Source organism: Gracilinanus agilis, chromosome 3 (assembly GCF_016433145.1).
Source record: "Gracilinanus agilis isolate LMUSP501 chromosome 3, AgileGrace, whole genome shotgun sequence".
Taxonomy (NCBI): Eukaryota; Metazoa; Chordata; class Mammalia; order Didelphimorphia; family Didelphidae; genus Gracilinanus; species Gracilinanus agilis.
The window spans coordinates 451,294,130-451,317,370 of NC_058132.1; the positions used below are offsets into that span (position 1 = coordinate 451,294,130).

The 23,241-nt window shown below is 36.1% G+C and overlaps 1 protein-coding gene across 1 annotated transcript in view; it reads left to right on the forward strand.

Annotated features, from left to right (window-relative positions):
• Window positions 1–23,241, forward strand: part of PHKA2 (phosphorylase kinase regulatory subunit alpha 2) — a 113,685-nt gene that overhangs the window by 8,105 nt on the left and 82,339 nt on the right. The window contains exons 2-4 of the mRNA XM_044670332.1: window positions 5,196–5,354; window positions 17,831–17,878; window positions 19,704–19,872. Of these exons, the coding sequence (XP_044526267.1) occupies window positions 5,196–5,354; window positions 17,831–17,878; window positions 19,704–19,872 (376 nt within the window). The remainder of the gene's footprint in view (window positions 1–5,195; window positions 5,355–17,830; window positions 17,879–19,703; window positions 19,873–23,241) is intronic.

The following is a 23,241-nucleotide window of genomic DNA, read 5'->3' on the forward strand; positions in this document are numbered from 1 at the left end:
TTATTTTTAGGAAAGGTCCTTCTATTCCTATACTTTTCAGTGTTTTCAGTAGGAATGGATGCTGTATTTTGTCAAAGGCTTTTTCAGCATCTATTGAGATAATCATGTGATTTTTGTTTCTTAGACTGTTGATATGGTCAATTGTGTGGATGGTTTTCCTAATGTTGAACCAACCTTGCATTCCTGGTATAAATCCCACCTGATCGTGGTGAATGATTTTCTTAATTACTTGCTGGAGTCTCTTTGCTAGTATTCTATTTAAGATTTTTGCATCTATGTTCATTAGGGAGATTGGTCTGTAGTTTTATTTCTCCGTTTTTGGTCTCCCTGGCTTTGGAATCAGTACCATATTTGTGTCATAAAAGGAATTTGGTAGGACTCCTTCTTTGCTTATCATATCAAATAATTTGTATAGTATTGGGATTTATTGCCTTTTTTTTATATGAAATAATGTACCCCATTCTACTTCTGTGTTGTTTGGATGGGAATAGACAGGAGATCCTGGGTTCAGATCTCACCTCAGACACTTCTAGCTCTATGACCCTAGGCAAGTCACTTAACTTCAAATGCCTAGCCCTTAACTGCTTTTCTACCTTGGAATAGACACTTAACATTAATTCTGTGACAGAAGGTAAGAGTTATTTTAAAAAAAAGATTCTGATCACGTAGTTGATATTTCTTTAATAATTGCTCTTTTGATCATGGGAAAATGAAGTATATTGTATAAGAATTTCTAATATAACTTCTATTAGCCCTGATCCTGGCCAGAGAACTTTTGACTCCTATTCCTACTGTGCGGTACCAATAGGCTTCTCAGCATTATCAGGGAAATAATATGTTGCTGTTGTGGTTGATGGAATTGTGTTTTTTAGACCTTTTGAGGCTCCAACATGAAGCCACTATCTTGAACTCTAAGCCATTCCCAACCACCAAACCCCACACTCTAACCTCTACAAATAAGGTTTAAATATCTGCTTCTAACTTATTAACTGGTTAGTTCTTGAAGTTTCCTGGTTCTTCCTGGGTACTTATAGAACTGAAGATGCTAGGATAATCATCATAATAGTTTCCATTTGTACAGGTCATTATAAAGCAAACATGTATCTAACAACCCTGTGAGGTATTTAGTACAGTTTGAAATAACTAGTAGAACTTCTATTTAAGGGAGACCATGTGGGACAGTGGAGAGAGCCCTCATTCTGGACTCAGAGGACCTAGATTAAAATCTTACCTCAGACCTTTACCAGACCTTGAGCAAGTCACCTCAGCTTCTTGGGCATTTACTTCCTCCTCTGTAGATGGCCTCTGAAGTCATATTCAGCTCTAGTTCCTGGGTTCTTTTTTACATAGTACTTCTGATTAAAGAAGTTAAGTGATTTGCATAAGACTCCTTTTATATATACTAACAAATTGGGACTTCTCAATCCTGTAGTTTCATGGTGATGGGTATTCTCTGATAGAGTCACTAAAGCCACTTAGCTAGTAAGAGCCAGAGTCAGAATTTTAATCAGGTCCTCTGACTCCCAAGGCCATGGTGATATTCATTATGATTTGAATTCATGTTTTTCTACTGACTGCTAAATTGTGACTAAATACAAATATGGACTGTTAAACCAAAATTGAGCATGCCAGAGCAGTTTACATTGCCAATAATAGTGTTACAAATTGGAGTGGTGGCCAGAGTTTAAATAGAAGATATAATACTTTACAAGCTATTATTCTTGTCTTAAAGAAAACCACAAATAAATAGAAGGAAACACACTTAAGCATCATTTTTCCTTTTTTTTTTAAAAGAGAAGTGTGTTTTTTTAAATAATATTTCTGTTTTTATCAAATTTAGTCTGTTGATCTGCTTGACGTATTCAAATCTAATTCTAGATGAATAGAAGTAGAAATGATTATATGGACAACCTGTAGTCCAATATGTGGTTTAAATCCTATACTATTATGATGATTTCCTTATAATAGATTTCTATTCAATAGCACACATTTGAAAATTGATATCTTTTGTTTTTATATCTCCTAGGCTTTCAAGTAAATTCTCTTTACCCTTCCAGAGAGCCATCTTTTATGGCAAAGAATTAAAAAAAAAAGAGGATTAAAAAGAAACTATAAGCAAAATTAACTGGCATATCAACCAAATCCAACAAACAGGTTCAATGTTCTAGTAACTAACATTTGGCAGCTTTCTTAGATGGTAGAAGAAACACTTTAGAAGTTTTCTCAAACTACTCAAACTATTAGCCTTTGTGTTAGCCATTTCCTATACCCGGAATGCATTCTCTCTCTATTTCTATCTCAGAATCTCTCACTGTATTCCCATAGATTTAACTATCATCTCTGTGTAAATAACTCCTAGATCTATCTAGGCTCTGTCTCTCCCCTCAGCTTCATTTCAAAATTCACTGGCTGACCTGGAGACATCTGCAACTCATTCTTTCCCAAAACAGAAGTCATTATCTTTCTCCCTAAAACATTCACCATTTTAAAGTTTCCTATTTCCTATTGAAGGCACCACCACTGTATTTTCCAGATTCCTAATATCATAATTTTGGATCCTCACTCTCCCTTATCTCACATATCCAATTAGCTGACAGATCTTGCCATTTCTACATTCAAAACATCTATTGTTTCCAAGTCTCTTCCACTCACATAGCTATCACATTATTTCAGGCTCTCATCACATCTTCCCTAGGGATTATTACAATAAATTTTGATCTCCCTGCTTCAAGTCTTTTCTCCACTCCAGTTCACCATCTTCCATGCTGCTACTAAAGTGATTTATCTTAATCACAGATCTGTGTGACTCTCTTATTCGATTAACTCCAGTGATTCCCTGTTGTGTCTAGAACAAAATATAAACTCCTCTGTTTAACTTTCGCTATCAGGCCCCTACCTATTTTTCCAGCCTTATTGGGTATTATTTTCCTCCCACACTCTGTGATACAGATAAACTGACCATCTATGTTCCTCTCTTATTCTATCCTCCTCCATTGCGTCTTTGAACTGATCATCCCACATAACTGCAGTGCACACCCTCCTTACCTCTCCACCAGACGTGAGGTTTTCCCCCCACAGGAGAAGTTGAGTTGTTCCTCCCTTCCTTTATATTTTATATAAGGTACCATCTCAGCCAAGTACCATCTCCTATGTGAAATCTTTCCTGATTCCCCCCAACTACAAGTGTCTTCCCTTTTCAACTACCTTGAATTATTATCTTAATGTTAATTCTGTATATCCTTATAAAAGTACTTGTCTTCTCCAATAGAATAAGTAATTCTCTTGATAGGAAAAATTGTTTGAAATTGGGTCTGAAAATATTATCTTTTGACTAAAGATTCAAAGTGTGTGTTGGAGAAATTTGAGGGTTGGGGAAAGGGAGAGCAAGGTTACAAAATTCCCAGGAAAAGTAGAGAAGCATGAGTATGGCAATTGACAGTTTGTCTTTTTCAAGTAATAGATCAAGATATCATCCTTTTTACGTTAGGGGCATGCTAGCCACATCCCTCCTCACTCAATTACAGGTTATATTCATTGCTCACTTCATTGCAAGCTAGACCACTATAGGAGTTGGACAGCAACAAGGACTAAGAAAATAGAGTATTATTAAAAGGATTTACATTCAAAAGCAGGAAAGTTTTTGAGTGAAGGGAACTAAGAATATTTCATTGTCTTATAGGAGACATGAAAGAAATGGTTAAGGCCTGGCAAGGGTAGTGAAGGATTTGGAGTCCTCAACTGAAGGCCAGGTCTATTATTGTGAGATAGTAGGATTGTAAGAAGAGGCATGGTGGGGACGGAGGCAGTATTGATTGTAGTATAGGTTCTCTTGGCACATCAGAAGGAAGAATACAAGAAGGATAGGAATTTGTGGTGGAGGGAAAGATGTAGAAAAAGAGTAGGATTAAGTAAGACAGGGATGAAACTATTTTCAAATGTAGCAGAGAGAATGGTTTGGGTCTGGGACCATTGTTTTGGATGATAGAGATTAGGAAAGCAAAAGATTAGGGAGGTAAACAGGGGGCAACTACCAAGCAGGAAGGCAAACTCCTAGAATAAGACTAAAATAATACAATTATATTTATCTCTTGCTGCCTGAGCCACTCACTTAACTGCTCAGTGACCAAAGCAATTCTTTTGAGTTTATTAATTGCAGAGCAGGTGTTGATTTGCAGTGGTAAAGAATGTATCTTGACTGAGAGTTCTCTATACCAATGAAATGATAGATCCCATCCAGAAAAAATACCATTATATACATGAGTTTTAAAAAAATCATCTTTACAAATAGTACAAGATAGAGCAGCAATTGCTACATAGCAGATCTGAAAAAGATCTAGGGGTTTTAATGGACTACATTCCTGATCATAAGTCATCAGTGTGAGGCAAAAGGCCCAGATTCCAATACAATTTTAGCCTGCATTCAGTCATAATTTCCAGGATTAGGGATGTGATATTCCCCACTGTATTTTGTACTAGTCACAGAGCAGATGGAATGTGTTCTCTTCTAGGTAATACATTTTAAAAAGAACATTGAGAATAGACCATATAGAGAATGATAACTAAAATGATGAGATAACCTTTTTTTTTCTTTTTTTAACCCCTTAATTTCCATCATTTTAGAATCAATACAGTGTATCTGTTCCAGGGCAGAATAGCAGTAAGGGCTGCCCCATGGGGGTTAAGTGACTTGCTCAGGGTCATATAACTAGGAAGTGTCTGAGACCAGATTTAGACCCTGTCTCTGGGCCTAGCTCTTAATCTAGTGAGTCACCTAGCTGGCCCCAGGGAGCGTCTTGATAACAAAAAAGGATCAACTGAAGGGATTGAGAATGTTTAACTTGGAGAAGAGACTTTAAGAGCATGAATTTGTTCTTCAAATATTTGAAAGGTTGTCATGTAGAAGAAGAAGACATTTTTCTTGACCCTAGGAGCAGCATGATAAAGTCTAAAGATGTCAATTTAGGTTTCATATAAGGAAACTTTCTCTAGTCCCAAGATTCTAATTGGTATATTATAGCTTTCAGGTTATATATCTATCAGCTTTCTAGAGGCATCTTGTTTATGGGCTTTGTTTAATTTCACAGGCAATTATTTAACTTGTCTGTCTATAAGAAACACTGAGGCCTTACATTTGGGAAAAAAAAACTGAATTGTAGTTTAACCAAAGGTTATTTTGCTCCTCTTTTTTTTTTCAGAGTCCAGTAACAGGACTACTTTCAGCCAGCCATGAACAAAAAGATGCCTGGGTTAGAGACAACATCTACAGCATCCTGGCAGTATGGGGTCTGGGAATGGCATATCGGAAGAATGCAGATCGGGATGAAGATAAAGCCAAGGCATATGAATTAGAACAGGTAGTTTTGTGGTAGTTACTCTGAATTAGATGTGGGCTAAGGCATTATGTTAACTTAGTAATTGATTTTTACACTGAAAGTCATTAAAAATAGTGTATGATTTGTATGATTTCCCTAAATTTCTCCTCCTGAACTCCCCCTGCCACTATTTTACTATATTCCTTTTTTGGTTAGTGCTTAGGGAGTTCCAACCTCTTTGTTTTTCTCTTTTGGAGATTTTTTTTCATGCATCTAAAACCTCAAATGGAAATACACACACACACACACACACATGAATATAAACCCCCCAATGAATATATAAACCAACTGAATGCTATATACATATTCTCAGTATGTGTTTATCTATGAATTGTGACTGTAGATGATCTCCAAGGTCTCTTTCAGCTTTAACATTGTGTGGCTCTAAATAAAAAAAGTTTGATTTAAAAAAATTCCAAAATTTATTTCTATACAAAATATAACAATTATGTAAAGTAGGATAAAAATAAACTCCTGAGAATAATAGGAAGCATGAGAATAATTTCATGTAAACTGTTTCTAAAACAATAGTTCATCTTTTATAGAATCTGAGTCTGAAAGGACCCCAGAAGTCATCTACTGCAACTTGTTCCCTTTCTAACATCCAGTGGTCATCCAACTTCCATATGAAGGCTTCCCTTCATAGAGAGGAAACATACAACCTCTTGGGAGAATTTTTTCTACTTTTAGGAAATCCCATAGTCTTAATATGATCTTTTTTCCATATCTACTTTTGCCTTTCCCCTCCTAAATTTACTCTACTTCCTGGTGACCTTTAGTCTCTCAATACCTCCCCCCCTTTTCTTTTCTAGTTCATCACATCCCTATTCTGGCTCACTTTCTTGCCTTTATAATCTTGGCTTTATAGTTTATCAGTTCAACTATGCACCATCTTTAATCTTTGTCCTCTTGTTTTATAGACAGTTACTTCTTATTATTTGTCACTTTGGATCAGGGCCCCTATTTTCCATCTCTGACCTTGCTCCTAAACTTCTGATCACTACTAAAAGATATCACACATTTATAATAAGTGCATAACAAATTTATATTATTTAACTTCAAATGGACTCTTTCTTTTACATATCAGCACTTTTATTCTTTCCTAATCAAATCCCTGTCACATTCCTCATATTCATAATTCCAAACCTTCTCTTTTCTCTGTTCATTATGCTGACTCCCCATTCCCCCTCACCTCCTATATCACAGAGAAAATAAACCAATTGTGAAATCTTGTTTTCCCTACTCCATAGCTCAGAAACTTTCTTCATCTTTACCTGCCCACCACTCCTTTGCTAACTAGTGAAAAAGAGGTAACTCTTACTGTCAAGGCTCTTCTTCTTGTATGCTTGATTCTACCTCTGCTTGTCTTTTCCTGTAGCTTTCCCCTTTATTCATGAAAACCCTCTTGGATACTTTCTTCTTTCTTGGCTTCTGGGCTACTTTTCTGATTCTCCTCCTAACTAGCCTAACTGTTCCTCTTATCTCCTTTACCTGGATTATTATCAATGTCCTAAACCTGCCCTCATTGTCTGCCATGATTTATCTTTTATATTGAAACATTCTCCCTTCACTTCACTTAATAAGTTCAGTTATTATCTTTATGAAGGTAAATTTATGAAAAAACTTCCTGGGTCTCATTTTCTTTTCTCAGTTATAGTTTCAAATTAAGTGCCTGCTAGATGTTTCCATTCGGGTGTTGCATGGACATCTCAAACTCATCATATCCAAAACAAAACAGACTATTTTCTCCCTTAATCTCATCTCTTTTCACAGTTTCCTTATTTTTCTTGAGGGCACACTGACATCTTAATCCCTCTGGTTTATAAATGTTGTATTATCTGTGACTTTTCAATCTCTCTGATTCACTCTCCCATATCCTGTGAGGGATATCTCTGTAATATCTGTTAAATATGCCTCTTCTGTGTTGTGATCATTTAAGTGAAGCTAGCAGTAAAAATTAGGACATCTGAACGTAAGGTTGCATCTTACTACTTCCTGAATGTTCTTACTCATCAGGGTTTCCCATGAAAATTTTGTTGAGTTTTCAACCTTCCAAAATATCTAGTTTTGGTTGTTTTGTGTCCTGGGTCATAATGTGCACAAGGACATATCTGTTATTTAAAACTTTTAAGAGACTTCCCAGTTAATATGGCTGCAGAGTAGAAGCAGGGCGACTTTCTCTCCTTACTGACTGATTTGGTGTACCTCTAAAGGACAAAAAAAACAAATCCAGATGAAAGAAGGGACCCCACAATAGTACATGGGATTTGGGCACTTCCATGCTATAAGGGAGGGAAATAGCTCCCATCAAAATGTGAACTGATCAACCTTCCCCCACCCCACCCACAGTAACAAGTCAGAGGCCAGAGTTAGAGCGAGTGGGGGCACAAAATTTAGCATCTTGGCAGCTAACTGGCACCACTAGGATCTTGCCCCTGAGAGCAGCAAGACTTGAGACCCCATGAGGCTGGAGAGCACAGACCTTGGGTGTGGGAGTGGGTCTGAAAGAATCCAGGGGAAAACCCCAGGTGGAGGAGCAAGTTTGGACCAATTTCCAGGCTCTGGACAGCTGACTAGGACCATGGGGGCTTGACCCTGAAAACAGGTAGACCAGAGACCCCAGGAGGCTGGGGAGCTCAGACCTTGGGCTCAGGAGTGAGGCTGACATGGGCCGTGAACAGCAGAGGCCTAGCCTAGCAGATAGTGGAAGCCAGGAGACTCGCAAAGTAGCCTCAGGCAAAAACTACCACTTAGTTCCTTACAAAGAGAGTCCGTTTGCCTTACTCAGACTTCTAGCTGAGAAAACATAATGATGCCAAGCAAGGCACAGGAAATAACCACCAAAAAGACCAAGAAAAAAGCTCTAACACTTGACAACTTTTGCACAGAAAAAACCCAGAAAACAGAGGACAAACAAAGACATCCAAACCCTCCCAAAAAAATGAAAATTGGTCCCAAGCTTTTGAAGAGTTTAAATCTGAGATCATGAGAAAGATGGAAGAGATCTCGCAAGAAAATAACAGTTTAAAAGGCAGTATTTCACAATTGGAAAGTGAGGCTCAGAAATAAAATGAAACAGTAAGCAAATTGAAGACCAAAAATGACCAGCTAGAAGCCATGAAGAGCCAGATAGACCAGACTGAAAAGGAAAATCAAAAGATTATAGCCAAAAACCATTCTTTAAAGGCTAGAATTGGGCAAGTAGACCCCAATGATCTCACAAGATAGCAAGAATTAATAAAGCAAAGTCAAAAGACTGACAAAATAGAAGGAAAAATGAAATATCTCAATGAGAAGATAATAGATCAAGAAAATAGGTCTAGAAGAGACAACTTGAGAATTATTGGTCTTCCTGAAAGTCAGAAATTAATAGAAATTTGGACATCATATTACAAGAAATTATCCAAGAAAACTGCCCTGATGTTCTTCAGTAAGAGGGCAAAATAGACATTGAAAGGATCCATAAATCACCCTCTACACTAAACCCTCAAAAGACAACCCCCAGGAATATAATTGCCAAATTCAAGCGCTTCCAAGTTAAAGAAAAAAACCTACAGGAAGCCAGAAAGAAACAATTCAAATATCAAGGAGCACCAGTCAGGATCACACAGGATCTGGCAGCTTCCACACTACAAGACCGCAGGGCTTGGAACATGACATTCAGAAAGGCAAGAGAATTGGGTCTACAACCAAGGATCACCTACCCATCAAAACTAACTATATACTTCCAGGGGAAAGTATGGGCATTCAACAAGATAGAGGATTTATAAGTATTTACACTGAAAAGACCAGGACTAAATGGAAAGTTTGATATCCAACCACAAAAAACAAGAGGAACATGAAAAGGAAAATAAGAAAGAGAGGGGAAAGAAAGAAAACTCTTTATTTTTAAATTTGCTTCTTTAAGGGCTTCAATAAGATCAAATTATTTGTATTCCTATATGGAGAAATATTATGTGTAATTCTAAGAAATTGTACTCACTATTATAGTAATTAGAAGAATTAGTCATTAGGAGACATTGGAGTACTAAATGGTCTAAGATAATTGGGGGTGGGGGTTGGAGGGTGAATAGAAAATGGCACCAAGAGTAACTTGAAGGTATAAGAAAAATAGGATAATCTGTATCACACAAAGAGGGCATGGGAAGGGGAGTGGATGAGTACTATTATAAGAAGGAGATGAAGAGAGCCTTAATAGGAAATACTTAAAACTTACTCTCAGCAGAAGTAATCCTGAGTGGGAAGAGTAACTAGATGCATTTGGATATCAAATTCTATCTAACCCTAAGGATGAATTAAGAAGGGATAAATAAAGGGGGGCAGTGAAGTGGGGAACTCATAAGGGGAGGGGAAAAGAGGGAGGAGTGAATTCATTAGGCCTCAAAAAATAATAAGAGGGGAAGGGAGGGTGTGGAAAGGGGTAGTAAAACAAGGGAGGGGACAAGGGAAACTGATTTAAAACAAACCACTGGTTTAAAAGGAAATAGCATAAGAAGAAGGGGCAGAACTAGGAAAAGATACCAAAATATTAGGAAAAACAGAACTGATAATTATAACTCTGAATGTGAATGGGCTGAACTCACCCATAAAACAGAAGCAAATAGCAGAGTGGATTAGAAAACAAAAAGGATGCTGTCTACAAGAAACACAGATGAGGCAGGTGGACATACACAGGGTTAAGGTCAAAGGCTGGAGCAAAATCTTTTGGGCTTCAACTGAGAAAAATAAGTCAGGAGTGGCAATTGTGATTTCTGATAAAGCCAAAGTAAAAATAGATCTGATTAAAAGAGATAGGGAAGGTAATTACATCCTGCTAAAAGGCAGTATAGATAACGAGGAAATAACAGTACTCAACATGTACGCACCAAATGGTATAGCATCCAGATTTCTAAAGGAAAAACTGGCAGAACTCAAGGAGGACATGGGTAGTAAAACTATACTAGTGGGAATTCTAAATATTCCTCTATCAGCTCTAGATAAATCAAACCAAAAAATAAATAAGAAAGAGATAAGAGAGGTGAATGAAATACTAGTAAAATTAGATTTAATAAATATGTGGAGAAAAATGAATAGGGACAAAAAGAAATACACCTTCTTTTCAGCTGCACATGGTACATTCACAAAGACTGACCATGTACTAGGGCATAGAAACATAGCAAACAAATGCAAAAGAGCAGAAATACTAAACGTAATCTTTTCAGATCACAATACAATAAAAATAATAATCAGAAAGGGTACCTGGACAGGCAAATCAAAAACTAATTGGAAATTAAATAATATGATTCTCCAAAATCAGATAGTTAAAGAAGAAATCATAGAAACAATTAGTAGTAATTGAAGAAAATGACAATGATGAGATATCCTACCAAAATCTGTGGGATGCAGCTAAAGCAGTACTCAGAGGGAAATTTATATCATTGAGTGCATATAACAACAAATTAGAGATGGCAAAGATCAATGAACTGGGCATGCAAATCAAAAAACTAGAAAAGGAACAAATTAAAAATCTCAGTTAAAAACTAAATTAGAGATTACAAAAATCAAAGGAGAAATCAACAAAATTGAAAGTAAAAGAACTATTGAACTAATAAATAAGACTAGAAGCTGGTACTTTGAAAAAATAAATAAAATTGAAAAAGTACTGGTCAATCTAATTTATAAAAGGAAAGAAGAAAACCAAATTATCAGTGTCAAAGATGAAAAGGGAGACCTCACCTCTAATGAAGATGAAATCAAGGCAATCATTAAAAACTATTTTGCCCAATTATATGGCAATAAATATAGCAATCTAGATGATATGGATGACTATTTCTAAAAATATAAATTGCCTAGATTAACAGAAAAAGGAATAGAATACCTAAATAATCCCATATCAGAAAAAGAAATTTAACAAGCCATTAAAGAACTCCTTAGGAAAAAATAGCCAGGGCCTGATGGATTCACAACTGAATGCTATCAAACATTCAAAGAACAGCTAATCCCAATGCTATACAAATCATTTGACACAATAAGCAAAGAAAGAATTCTAACAAACTCCTTTTATGGCACAAATATGGTACTGAATCCAAAGCCAGGTAGATCAAAAACAGAGAAAGAAAATACAGACCAATCTCCTTAATGAACATAGATGCAAAAATCTTAAACAGAATACTAGCAAAAAAGACTCCAGCAAGTGATCACGAGGGTTATTCACTATGATCAGGTGGGATTTATACCAGGAATGCAAGGATGGTTCAACATCAGGAAAACCATTCACATAATTGACCATATCAACAAGCAAACCAACAAAAACTACATGATTATCTCCATAGATGCTGAAAAAGCCTTTGACAAATTAGAACACCCATTCCTACCGAAAACACTAGAAAGCTTAGGAATAGAAGGGCATTTCTTAAAAATAATATATGGTAGGGCAGCTGGGTAGCTCAGTGGAGTGAGAGTCAGGCCTAGAGACAGGAGGTCTTAGGTTCAAACCCGGCCTCAGCCACTTCCCAGCTGTGTGACCCTGGGCAAGTCACTTGACCCCCATTGCCCACCCTTACCAATCTTCCACCTATGAGACAATACACGGAAGTACAAGGGTTAAAAAAAATAATATATGGTATATATCTAAAACCATCAACAAACATCATCTGCAATGGGGATAAATTAGAAGCATTCCCAATAAGATCAGGAGTGAAACAAGGATGCCCATTATCACCTCTATTATTTAACATTGTACTGGAAACACTAGCAGTAGCAATTAGAGAAGAAAAAGAAATTGAAGGCATTAAAATAGGCAATAAGGAGACCAAACTATCACTCTTTGCAGATGATATGATGGTCTACTTAAAAAATCTTAGAGAATCAACTAAAAAGTTAGTGAAAATAATCAACAACTTTAGCAAAATGGAAGGATACAAAATAAACATACTTTATCATCAGCATTTCTATATATTTCCAACACATCATAGCAGAAAGAGTTAGAAAGAGAAATTCCATTCAAAATCACACTAGACAATATAAGATACTTAGGAATCTATCTGCCAAGACAAACACAGGAATTATATGAACACAACTACAAAACCCTTTCCACACAATTAAAACTAGATCTAAACAATTGGAAAAGCATTGAGTGTTCATGGGTAGGACGAGCTAGCATAATAAAAATGACCATTCTACCCAAATTAATTTACCTATTTAGTGCCATACCTATCAAACTACCAAGAAACTTTTTTACTGAATTAGAAAAAACTAACAAAGTTCATTTGGAAGAACAAAAGACCAAGAATATCAAGGATAATAATGAAAAAAAATATGAAGGAAGGTGGCCTAACAGTACCAGATCTTAAACTGTACTATAAAGCAGTAGTCATCAAAACAATATGGTATTGGCGAAGAGACAGAAGGGAGGATCAGTGGTATAGGCTAGGGGTAAGTGACCTCAGGAGACAGTCTTCGATAAACCCAAAGAACCCATCTTTTGGGACAAAAACCCACTATTTGACAAAAACTACCAGGAAAATTGGAAAACAATATGGGAGAGATTAGACCTGGATCAACATCTCACACCCTATACCAAGATAAATTCAGAATGGGTGAATGACTTGAATATAAAGAAGGAAACTATAAGTAAATTAGGTAAGCACAGAATAGTATACTTGTCAGATCCATGGGAAAGGAAAGATTTTATTTTTTTTAATCATTTAATCATTTTTAATTTTTAGAAAAGTTAACATGGTTACATAATTCATGTTCTTACTTTACCCTTCATCCCCCCGTGCCCCCCCCCCCCAATGGCTGATGCACTTTTCCACTGGTTTTAACATGTGTCATTGATCAAGAGCTATTTCCAAATTGTTGATAGTTGCATTGGTGTGGTAGTTTCAAGTTTACATCCCTAATTATGTTCACCTCAACCCATGTATTCAAGCAGTTGCTTTTCCTCTGTTTCCAATCCTGCAGTTCTTCCTCTGCATGTGCGTAGCATTCTTTTCCATAAGTCCCTCAGAATTGTCCTGGGTCATTGCATTGCTGCTAGTACAGAAGTCCATTATATTCGATTTTACCAGTGTATCAGTCTCTGTGTACAATGTGCCAAAGCCAGCACACAAAAGTTAGAGCAAGTTTGGGGCACGCATTAAGTCCTTGGCAGCTACCTGGGGTCACCAGGGCCTGCTCCTGAGAGCAGCAAGACTTAAGACCCCAAGAGGCTAAAGAACGTGCACAGACCTTGAACACAGACCCTAAGCGCAGGCACGAATGTGGGTCCAGACGCAAGCCCAGACACGAATCCTGAGCGCAGGCAAGGACTCAGATCTTGAGCACAGGCAAGGACCTTGAGTGGGGACCCAGTGCAGAAGGGGTACACAACTGGGGAAGCAGTACCCTGAGTCTGTTAAAGGAGCCTCGGGCAGAGGAACAAGCAAGGGGACCCTGAGAGCAACTAGTCCTGAGACTTCAGGAGCCTAAAGAGCGCAGACAGACCATGAGTGTGAGGATAAACCTGAGAGGGCGCAGGGCTAAAAATGGCAAGCCAGAGACAAGAACCCCAAAAGAGAAAGGTCATCAAGAAGAAATCTGTAACACTCGACAACTTTTACACAGAGCAAATCCAGACAACAGAGCAAACAGCAGAGGAGAACAAACAAGTAATCATATCCAAACCTTCCCAAAATAATGAAAACTGGCCACAAGCTATTGAAGAGTTCAAATCTGAGATGATGAGAAAGATAGAAGAGATCTGGCAAGAAAATAACAGTTTAAAAGGCAGAATTTTGCAATTGGAAAGTGAGGCTCAGAAATCAAATGAACTGATAAGCAAATTGAAAACCAGAAATGACAAGATTGAAAAGGAAAACCAGTCCCTAAAGGCTAGAATTGAGCAATTAGAAGCTAATGATCTCTCAAGACAGCAAGAACAAATAAAACAAAGTCAAAAGACTGATAAAATAGAAGAAAACAAGAAATATCTCAATAAGAAAGTGACAGACCAAGAAAACCGGTCTAGAAGAGACAATCTGAGAATCATTGGTCTTACTGAAAAAGCAGAAATTAATAGAAATTTGGACTCCATACTAAAAGAAATTATTCAGCAAAATTGCCCTGAAGTTCTACAACAAAAGGGCAATATAGACATTGAGAGGATCCATAGATCACCCTCTACACTAGACCCAGAAAAGACAACCCCCAGGAACATAATAGCCAAACTCAAGAGCTGGTTGAAAAGAAAAATTCCTTAATTCCATTTTCTGCTTGTTTATGTTGTTTAACAAAATATCACAATTTAGTCTTACCTCCCCATATCTCTTGGGAAGTTTCTCCCAATTTAAAATTTCTATAATTGTGATAATGCTCCTCAAAGTCCAAATGGAGTAGTTATTTTGTAGCACTGGATTTCCTATAAACAACGGAGTTCTGAGACCTAAACTAAGAATGAATCTAATAATCCTATATTGACTATTCCATGCAGCCAGTCACTCTCTTAGATTCACTGCAAACTACAAAATTAAATTATCTCTAATGTTTTTTGCCAGATATTTGACTTTTTTTTTTTTGCTAAAAAAATTAAGCAAAACTTGTGAGTCATCTTTGAGAAGCAAACTACTACCTCTCCCCCTTCACCAGCTACCAGTGATGCTGACACCTGGGGCTGGCACTTTCCTAATTCTCCCTTCTTCGTGCTCTTTACAATTGATCTGAGGCCTCAGGCCTTTGTGCTTTTTAGTTAGCTGGTAGAAAAGTACTTCTGGTTTCACAGCTCTCCTGAGAACTGCCACTAGCCATTTTGGGGACTGCTACTTCCTTCATCTATCTCTTCTTCTTTCCCCACCTCTGTGCTACTCAGATAGTTAGTTGGTGGAGACAAATCTTGAAAAAGATCTGACAAGTGTCTCATCTTATCTTCAGCCTTTCTGAGATTTGTTGATTGGTAAACTCTAATAGGATTTTTAAGTTCTATGTGTTATGATCTGTTTTACTTCCCTACGAATGGAAGTTTATCATGAAACATTTAGAGGACGATTACAGTCAAATATAAAAAATATTATTAATAGGTTTCCTATTCATTTTGATAGGAGAATCTCATTAATTCCCCTTTTTTGGTCACTTTTAACTAACTGCAAAAGGAACCTTAACTCATTTGGAAAAAGGAGTAGATCACCAAAACAGATATTTAAAAGTTCAACAATTCTGTCTCATGCGATTTGTCCTTTTATCAACAGAGGCCAAGAAATTCTGTGTTCTGTGCCTTAGGCTGCGTTTTTGAGTTTCTACAGCGTAGAAAATTCATTCCTTGGTAGCTAACCTTTTGTTGATGAACCTTTCCAAACTTAGCTAAACTGATCATTGGTCAACAGACATAATGTTTGCCTGGACCACATTCAAAGAAAAAAGCTTTTAGGAACACTGTAGACTTTTGCAGTATCCCAGTCTCTTTTTATGGGTACTTATATGTAATTGCTGAAGATCATCATGGCCTGTATAAACCTGTTTGTAGGAAGTAGATAATCTGATATGTACATAGTTCTCTCTTTATATAAGTGGAGCATTCTGCAGACCTCGACATAAAGTGGTTTTTATGTAACCCAAATTTGTCCACAGACACAGGTGTAAAGGAGGAGAGAGGCAGGCCATACACCTGTGGAGGGGGTGGATTGGAACATAGTCCAAAGACATGTGGGGAGCGTGCTCAGAGAAATGAGAGCAGGAGGAGGCATAGATGGGGGCCAGTGCCAGCCATGTAGAGGCCTGGCCAGAATCAAGAGGAAGAACACACAGAGGGCAGGTGCACTGGGGCTAGACTTGGACACAGACAGGAGAGGATGGGGAGCATGTGGAAAGTGGGTGTGGACAGACTAAAGACTTGCAAATGGGTGGGTAGAGTAGGGCAAAGCTCTCACATGGCACAGAGGTCTCAAGCCAAGTCCCTATTCTGACAGCATGGTTGTACCATCTGTTCTACTTTCACTAGGAGGGTTTTTTTTTTTAGGTTTTCTTTTTGGTGGGGTTGGGGTAGGTGGGAAGCTACAGAGCACTGAACCACAGGGCAGGAACAGAAAGCACACTACTGTATAGTAAAGATAACATATTTTTTTTGGGGGGGGGAATTTAGATTTCTTTCAGAATTCTTTAAAAAGTAGAATTTATGTAATGTGAATTTTTTTTTAAACTTACCTTCTGTCCTAGAATCAATACCATGTATTGGTTCCAAGGCAGAAGAGCAATCAGGGCTGGACAGTGGATGTTAAATGACTTGCCCAGGGTCACACAGCTAGAAAGTATCTGAGGTTACATTTGAACCCAGGACCTCCTATCTCTAGACCTGGCTCTCAATCCACTGAACCGCTCAGCTGCCTTCCATAATTTGAATTTATATAATGTGAGAACCTTTTATATCTCAAAATATTGACCTTGTGGCAGAGTGTTGGAAGGAGAAAGATTAATGTGGGTTCATAATTTTACATAATATCATTTGTAATTGCAGAACACTGAAAGTAACCCAGTTGTTAAAAATGCAAATTCTTTATTAAATTGTAGCATACTAATGTAGGGGGCAGCTGGGTGGCTCAGTGGATTGAGAGCCAGGCCTAGAGACTGGAGGTCCTAGGTTCAAGTCCGGCCTCAGACACTTCCAGCTGTGTGACCTTGGGCAAGTCACTTGACCCCTATCGTCCACCCCTACCACTCCTGAGCCAAGGACAGTCCCTAGCCCGGATGAAAAAGGAGGAGGGTTGAGCATGGGGCTAGCAACCCCACCCTGTAAAAACTACATCTGCTAAAGAAACTGCAACCTAAAGTAGGGGCAGCTGGGCTAGCTCAGTGGATTGAGAGCCAGGACTAGAGATGAAAGGTCCTGGGTTCAAATCCGGGCTCAGACACTTCCCAGCTGGGTGACCCTGAGCGACTGCGTGACCCATTGCCTACTGGTTGTGGCCCTATGCTCCTAGAATGGAGTCCCAGGATAAAAAAAAATACTAATGTAATGGAATACTATGATTCCATGAAGAAATCAGGAAATATTTTTGTGGTGTAATGCAGTGCTAAAAAATTAGGGCCAGAAAACTAATTTTCATGATTTTTACTCTCTCCTCAGTTACTCCCTCTCCACAATTATTTTATATTTATTTTGTTTTACTTTGTATAGATTTATGTGTGCATATTTCTCCTTTGATAGAATGTAAAATCCTTGAGGCAGAGCTGTTTCATTTTTATGTTTGTATCTGTAAAACCTGTCAGAGTTATTATTAAAATATTGTTTATTAAATAATTAACTTATTATTATTAAATTTTTATAGAACGATGAATTGACCTTTGAATATATGAAGAAAAGTGAATGGGAATAACTAGTCAGATAATCCTAATGAAGACTGAAGGAATATTTGAAAAGATGACATTCTATAAATAAACAGAACTAGAGATAGTGGTACTTAGTAAGTGTTGATTAACTGAAATCATCCTATTTCTAATTTTTTTTTCAGAATGTAGTGAAACTGATGCGGGGTCTTCTCCAGTGTATGATGAGACAGGTAACTGGAAAACTTGCATACATTTGTTTTATAAGTCATTTTAGCTGGAATTTCATGTTACAGTCACTGGGAGCTAAAACATCTTGAGGCACTTTGAACTTTTTTCGACTCTTCACATTTGCCTTTCTAAATAATTTATATTATATATTATGTTATTTTGTTATCATACATATATTATAAATAATGATAATGTATATAAAGTAATGATATAAAATAAGTATAAAATAAAAAATTGCTATAAATAATTTGTTATAGAAAATAAAAGGTATTTTTTACCCTTTTATACTGCCTTTTTTTTTTTTTTTTTTGGTTAAAAACCTCTCACAAAACTATGTTGTATTTTTTGGTTAAAAACAACTCCAAACTTTATTTATATCCTAGAGTAAAACAATTCATTAATAAGTAATTTTAGTTTTTAAAAGATACCATTTTACTCTGTTTGTCTTTTAAAAACGTCATTCCCAAAACAAAGACAAAACTACACTAACTGCTTCCTAATTGCTGTGAATAATATGGAAGGAATTTCTTTTAACTTGAAGTAAAACTTTTTTTTGTTTCTTTTTTTGACTCAAGCCTTTGGTATATTGCTTCCATTCTATACTGCTGTTTTAAGGTAGATTCTCAAGCAAGAAACTTCAAAATTTATAGATAGCAGTTCTGAATAAGTGCTTCACATAAGTGGGGGTGATTCCTGCTTGTCTGTTCTACATTTTTCAGTATACCAGCAAAATTAATGTAATTTTCATTCATTCATAATTTTATTCTTTGTTACATTTTATTATATATTATATTTATTTTAAGCGTAAGGCAGTATGATATAGTGTAGAGAACTGATCTTATAATCAGGAAGACCTGGATTTGGGTCCAATTTGTGATAGCTGTGTGTGACCATGGGCATGTTATTTAATTTCTCAGCAACCTAGGCAAGTTCTCAATCTCCTTCAGTGAAAAGAGTTTTCACACCATAGAGTTCTATGAAATTACAAGTCTAAGACCTCCCCTCCACCAAAAAAAAAAAAAAAAAGGCTCTAGGATAGACACTAATGGGGATGGAGAAGACATTTAAGACTGTTCCTGCCCTCAAAGAGCTTGATATGTAGGACTAAAAGCTATTGTTAACTAGATTCTTTTTACTTGTGGATTTAGTACAAGAAGCCAAAAATACATTTGGACTTTGTTCATAAAAAATATAATATCCAATCAGAGACAAAACCACTGGCTTTGTTTCCTGCTTGTGTTGCATAGTTGTTGAAAACTGGGCAAGTCATTTTTAACCGTAATGTGTACTTTGAACAACTCACTAGAACTTTTATTTGTGAAAAATAGCCAATATTCTCTGGCTATGTTGATAAAATATTTTCCACATTCCTGCAAGTATCCAAATAATATTTATTTAGTCAGTGTGTAGATTTGGTGATATACTTGAAAGTTTACCTTCAGTGGCCAAGAATAATACCTACGGTGTTTTCTATCCTCCTTGCATTTTCCTAAATCCAAATCTAGCATCAGATACTTACTTTGACCTTGACCTTGGGCAAATCACTTAACCCTGTTTGCTTAGGTTGTTTATCTGTCAAATGAACTGGAAATGGCCAACCACTCTAGTATCTTTGTCAAGAAAATTGTATAAGGGTTCAGGAATGACTGAATAACTATTATCATAGTTCCTTCTTCTATGAAATAATTCTCTCAGAACTATTTGCTTTTAAAATGTCAAATACCCTATGTTTGCTTCCCAAAACACATAAATCATATGGGTCAATTTAGTGCTTCTGATTGGGTTTTTGAGAGTGATTAATTTTGAGCCATATTTTATCTTTCTTAGGTGGATAAAGTTGAGAAGTTTAAGAAAACTCAGAGCACCAAGGACAGTTTGCATGCCAAGTACAATACTGCCACATGTGGCACTGTAGTTGGTGATGACCAGTGGGGACATTTACAAGTTGATGCTACTTCCTTATTTTTATTGTTTCTAGCACAAATGACTGCTTCAGGTAAGTAAAGTCTATAAAATTGTAAAAACATCAGGAAAGAACAAGTAATGCATTAAATTGGGACTTAAATCATAGAATCATAAAATCTTAGAGTTGGAAGGGAACTTTCTACCTAATTCAGAAATTCCTTCCACAGTATCTCAGACATCATCTAGCTTGTGAAAATTTCTGGTGACCTTGGAATTCACTAATTTGCAACCTATTCTAATTCCGGACATCTCTCATATTAAACTGGTTGTCCACCTTGTAACTTCCATCCTTTGGTTATAGTTTTAACTAATTTAAAAACACAGAATAGGTAAATTCTCTCTTTAATAGTCATTTGAAGACAATTTATTCGAAGTTGATTAAAGACCACTGCTTCTACTTTGTCTCTTCTTTTTCAGACTGAACTTTCCCAATTCTTTCAAGAATTTCTAATATGATAGGATTCATAGAATCCTATCCTTCCTACTCACAGATTTACTAGTCTCAGATATGCTAAAATCAATCTAAAGCCGAGTAGAATACCCTTTTATATCCCTGTTTCACTTGGGATACTCTGGATTTGGAGTCAGAGGAACTGAATTTAAATTAAGTTGGCTCCTTGGGAAAGTTAAAAAATAAACACCTTACCTTTCATCTTAGAATCTATTTTGTGTATTGGTTCCAAGGCAGAAGAGTGGTAAAGGCTAGGCAATTGGGTTGCTAAATGACTTGTCCAGAGTCACACAGCTAGGAAGTGTCTGAGGTCAGTTTTGAACCCAGGTCTTCCCATCTGTAGGCCTGGCTCTGAATCCATTGAGTCACCTCACTACCTCCAGAAAAATCTTTTAACTTCTCTGTGCCTCATCTTCCTCATATATAAAATGAGGCTGGACATGGACATGGACTTATAGACCTTCCAGCTCCAAGTCTCTAATTTCTTGACCCTTTAAGCTCTTCTATAAAGATCTCCAGGGAAGAGAGACTTAGTTTTCCAGGCAGCACATTTCTTTTTTGGACAGTCCAGTTTGTTGGAAAATACTTCTTTATATAAAGCTCTAATCTTCTTGCTATTTCTGCCTAATTCTGCTGCTTGAAGTAAGACAAATGAAATATAATCCTTTTTCCTGATATAACCCCTTAAAGTACTTGAAGGCCCTTTTGAGTTGCCTGCTTCAGGCAAGGTAAATACCATTCCATTTGCCTGTCTCTAGATTTGTTTTATCTTGGTCAAGTCCTTCACAAAAATATAGTTCCCATAGCTGAACATAATACTACATGTGTGATTTGACCAAAACAAATATAAAGAGACACTTACTCCTTTGTTCTGGAAACAGTTCTTGTATTAATACATCTAAGATTGCATAGGATTTTTTTATCTAATATATCTTAACAATGCTTGAAGTCCACTAAAATCCTTGGGTCTTTTTCACATAAATTGTTGACAAGCTTTATCTCTTCTCTTCTTTTACTTGGATGAATAATTTTTGGAAGCATATAGGACTTTACATTTATTATCCCTATTAGAAATATTTTAACTAAATTTGGCTCAGTATCTAAACCTGTTTCATTGCCTTTCTCTGGATTCTGGTTTGTCAGTGTGCTTTTAAAAATATGGTATCTTGAACTGACCGTACTATTTTAAATAACAATCAATCAGTAATCATTATGCATTAATAAAACATTTTTGAAGTGCCAGACCCTGAGGATATAAACACAAAGAAACTATTCATATTCTTAAGGAGCTTAATAATTGTATTTAAAATTTTTTCTTCTATTTAAAAAATAAATATTTTACAAGCATTCCTTGAAAGGTACTTATATTCTAACAGAGGAGATAATAGGTACAAATGTTAATATATACAGAATAAATGTAAAAAGAACCCATACAAATAGATATTCTTTGATCAAAATGGAATACAAAACTCTGACCTCAGTTGTTTTAGACACAATTATTATACAGACCAAAATTAAACCTGGCATCAAACTTTTGTGATATCTAGCTTATAACCATAAGATGCCTAGATTAATTTTACATGAGTTAATTTCAAATCAGTGGACCCAACTTATAGTTGATCAATTGATTTTCATTTCTTAGATTTGAGATTTTATGCTATTTTGTATTAAAATTCACCTATCTTTTGACCTATCATTCCAGCCTGTCCAGAATAATTTTGGATCTTGCATTATCATTTATCATTTAACTTTATTTCCTTTTGCATCTTGTTACCTAAACATTTGATAAGGCACATTTTGGTCCAAGTAGTTGACAGAAATATTACAAAGATTAAAACTGAGCTTGCCTTTCTATTGTAAAGACTGAACATTTGTTTTGTTTTGTTTTTCTTTTTTATAGACATTCTTTTCCCCCTAAATTCTCCCTCTCTCTCCAACAAGAGTGAACATTCATTAATTTAAGATTCTATGCTTTGAAAATAGGTGCCAGCACAAATGTATTAGCCCTATTCACTGCCATAATAAACAAGAAAATGTCATATATATTATCATTTAATGTCTCTAGAACTGACTTTAATTTTAAAAACTGTATTAAAATGGACCTGTCTTTGACAACAAAAGAACATGTACTTTAATTGTTGAAATTTTAGTATACAAGTTTCTACTTAGTTTTTGACATAACATAACACTGGATATTACATTTGCAAATTCCTTAGCAAATACCTTTAAAACAAATGTCAATTTAACACTAATTTGTGTTAGTTTATTTAGTATATGTTTTCTGTACATTCCATCCAGTTTAGTGTCATTTGGTGAAGCTAGCAGATTAAACTTCTTTTTCAAAAAATTATATGCTTACTAACTACCACCACCACTACCAAAAAACTTTTAACTAAACAAATGCATAAAAAGATTATGTGCAGAACCACAAACTCCACATTCTTTACAATTTGTTTTAAAATATATAAATTATATGTGTGTGTGCACTAATATAAACATCCTCTGTTTTTGAGTTTCCTTTGCATTTATTTTACTTGCATACTTTCTTCTCTTGATTTTGTGGCTGTAATTGGATTTAACATAATAATGATATGTATTATTCTTATTCTCTTTAATTCTCTTTTCATCTCTTCATATATTTCCCTTGTTTTCTTTATATTCTTGATATTTGTCATTTCAGTAACATAATACAATCCATTACATTCAAATATCACAGTCTATTCAGCCATTTCTCCCATTCTTTGCATTTGTGTTATTTCCAGTTATCTTGTCATAATAAACAAAACTTCCATGAATATTTTCATATACACACAGCTTTTTACCTTCTTAATACCTTTAGTGCCTCACCCTAGTAATGGAATCTCTAGGTTGATTAGCACAAACAGCTTTACAGCTCTTTATATGTATTTCCATCTTGTTTTCCAAAAAAAAAAAAAAGAATTCACAGCT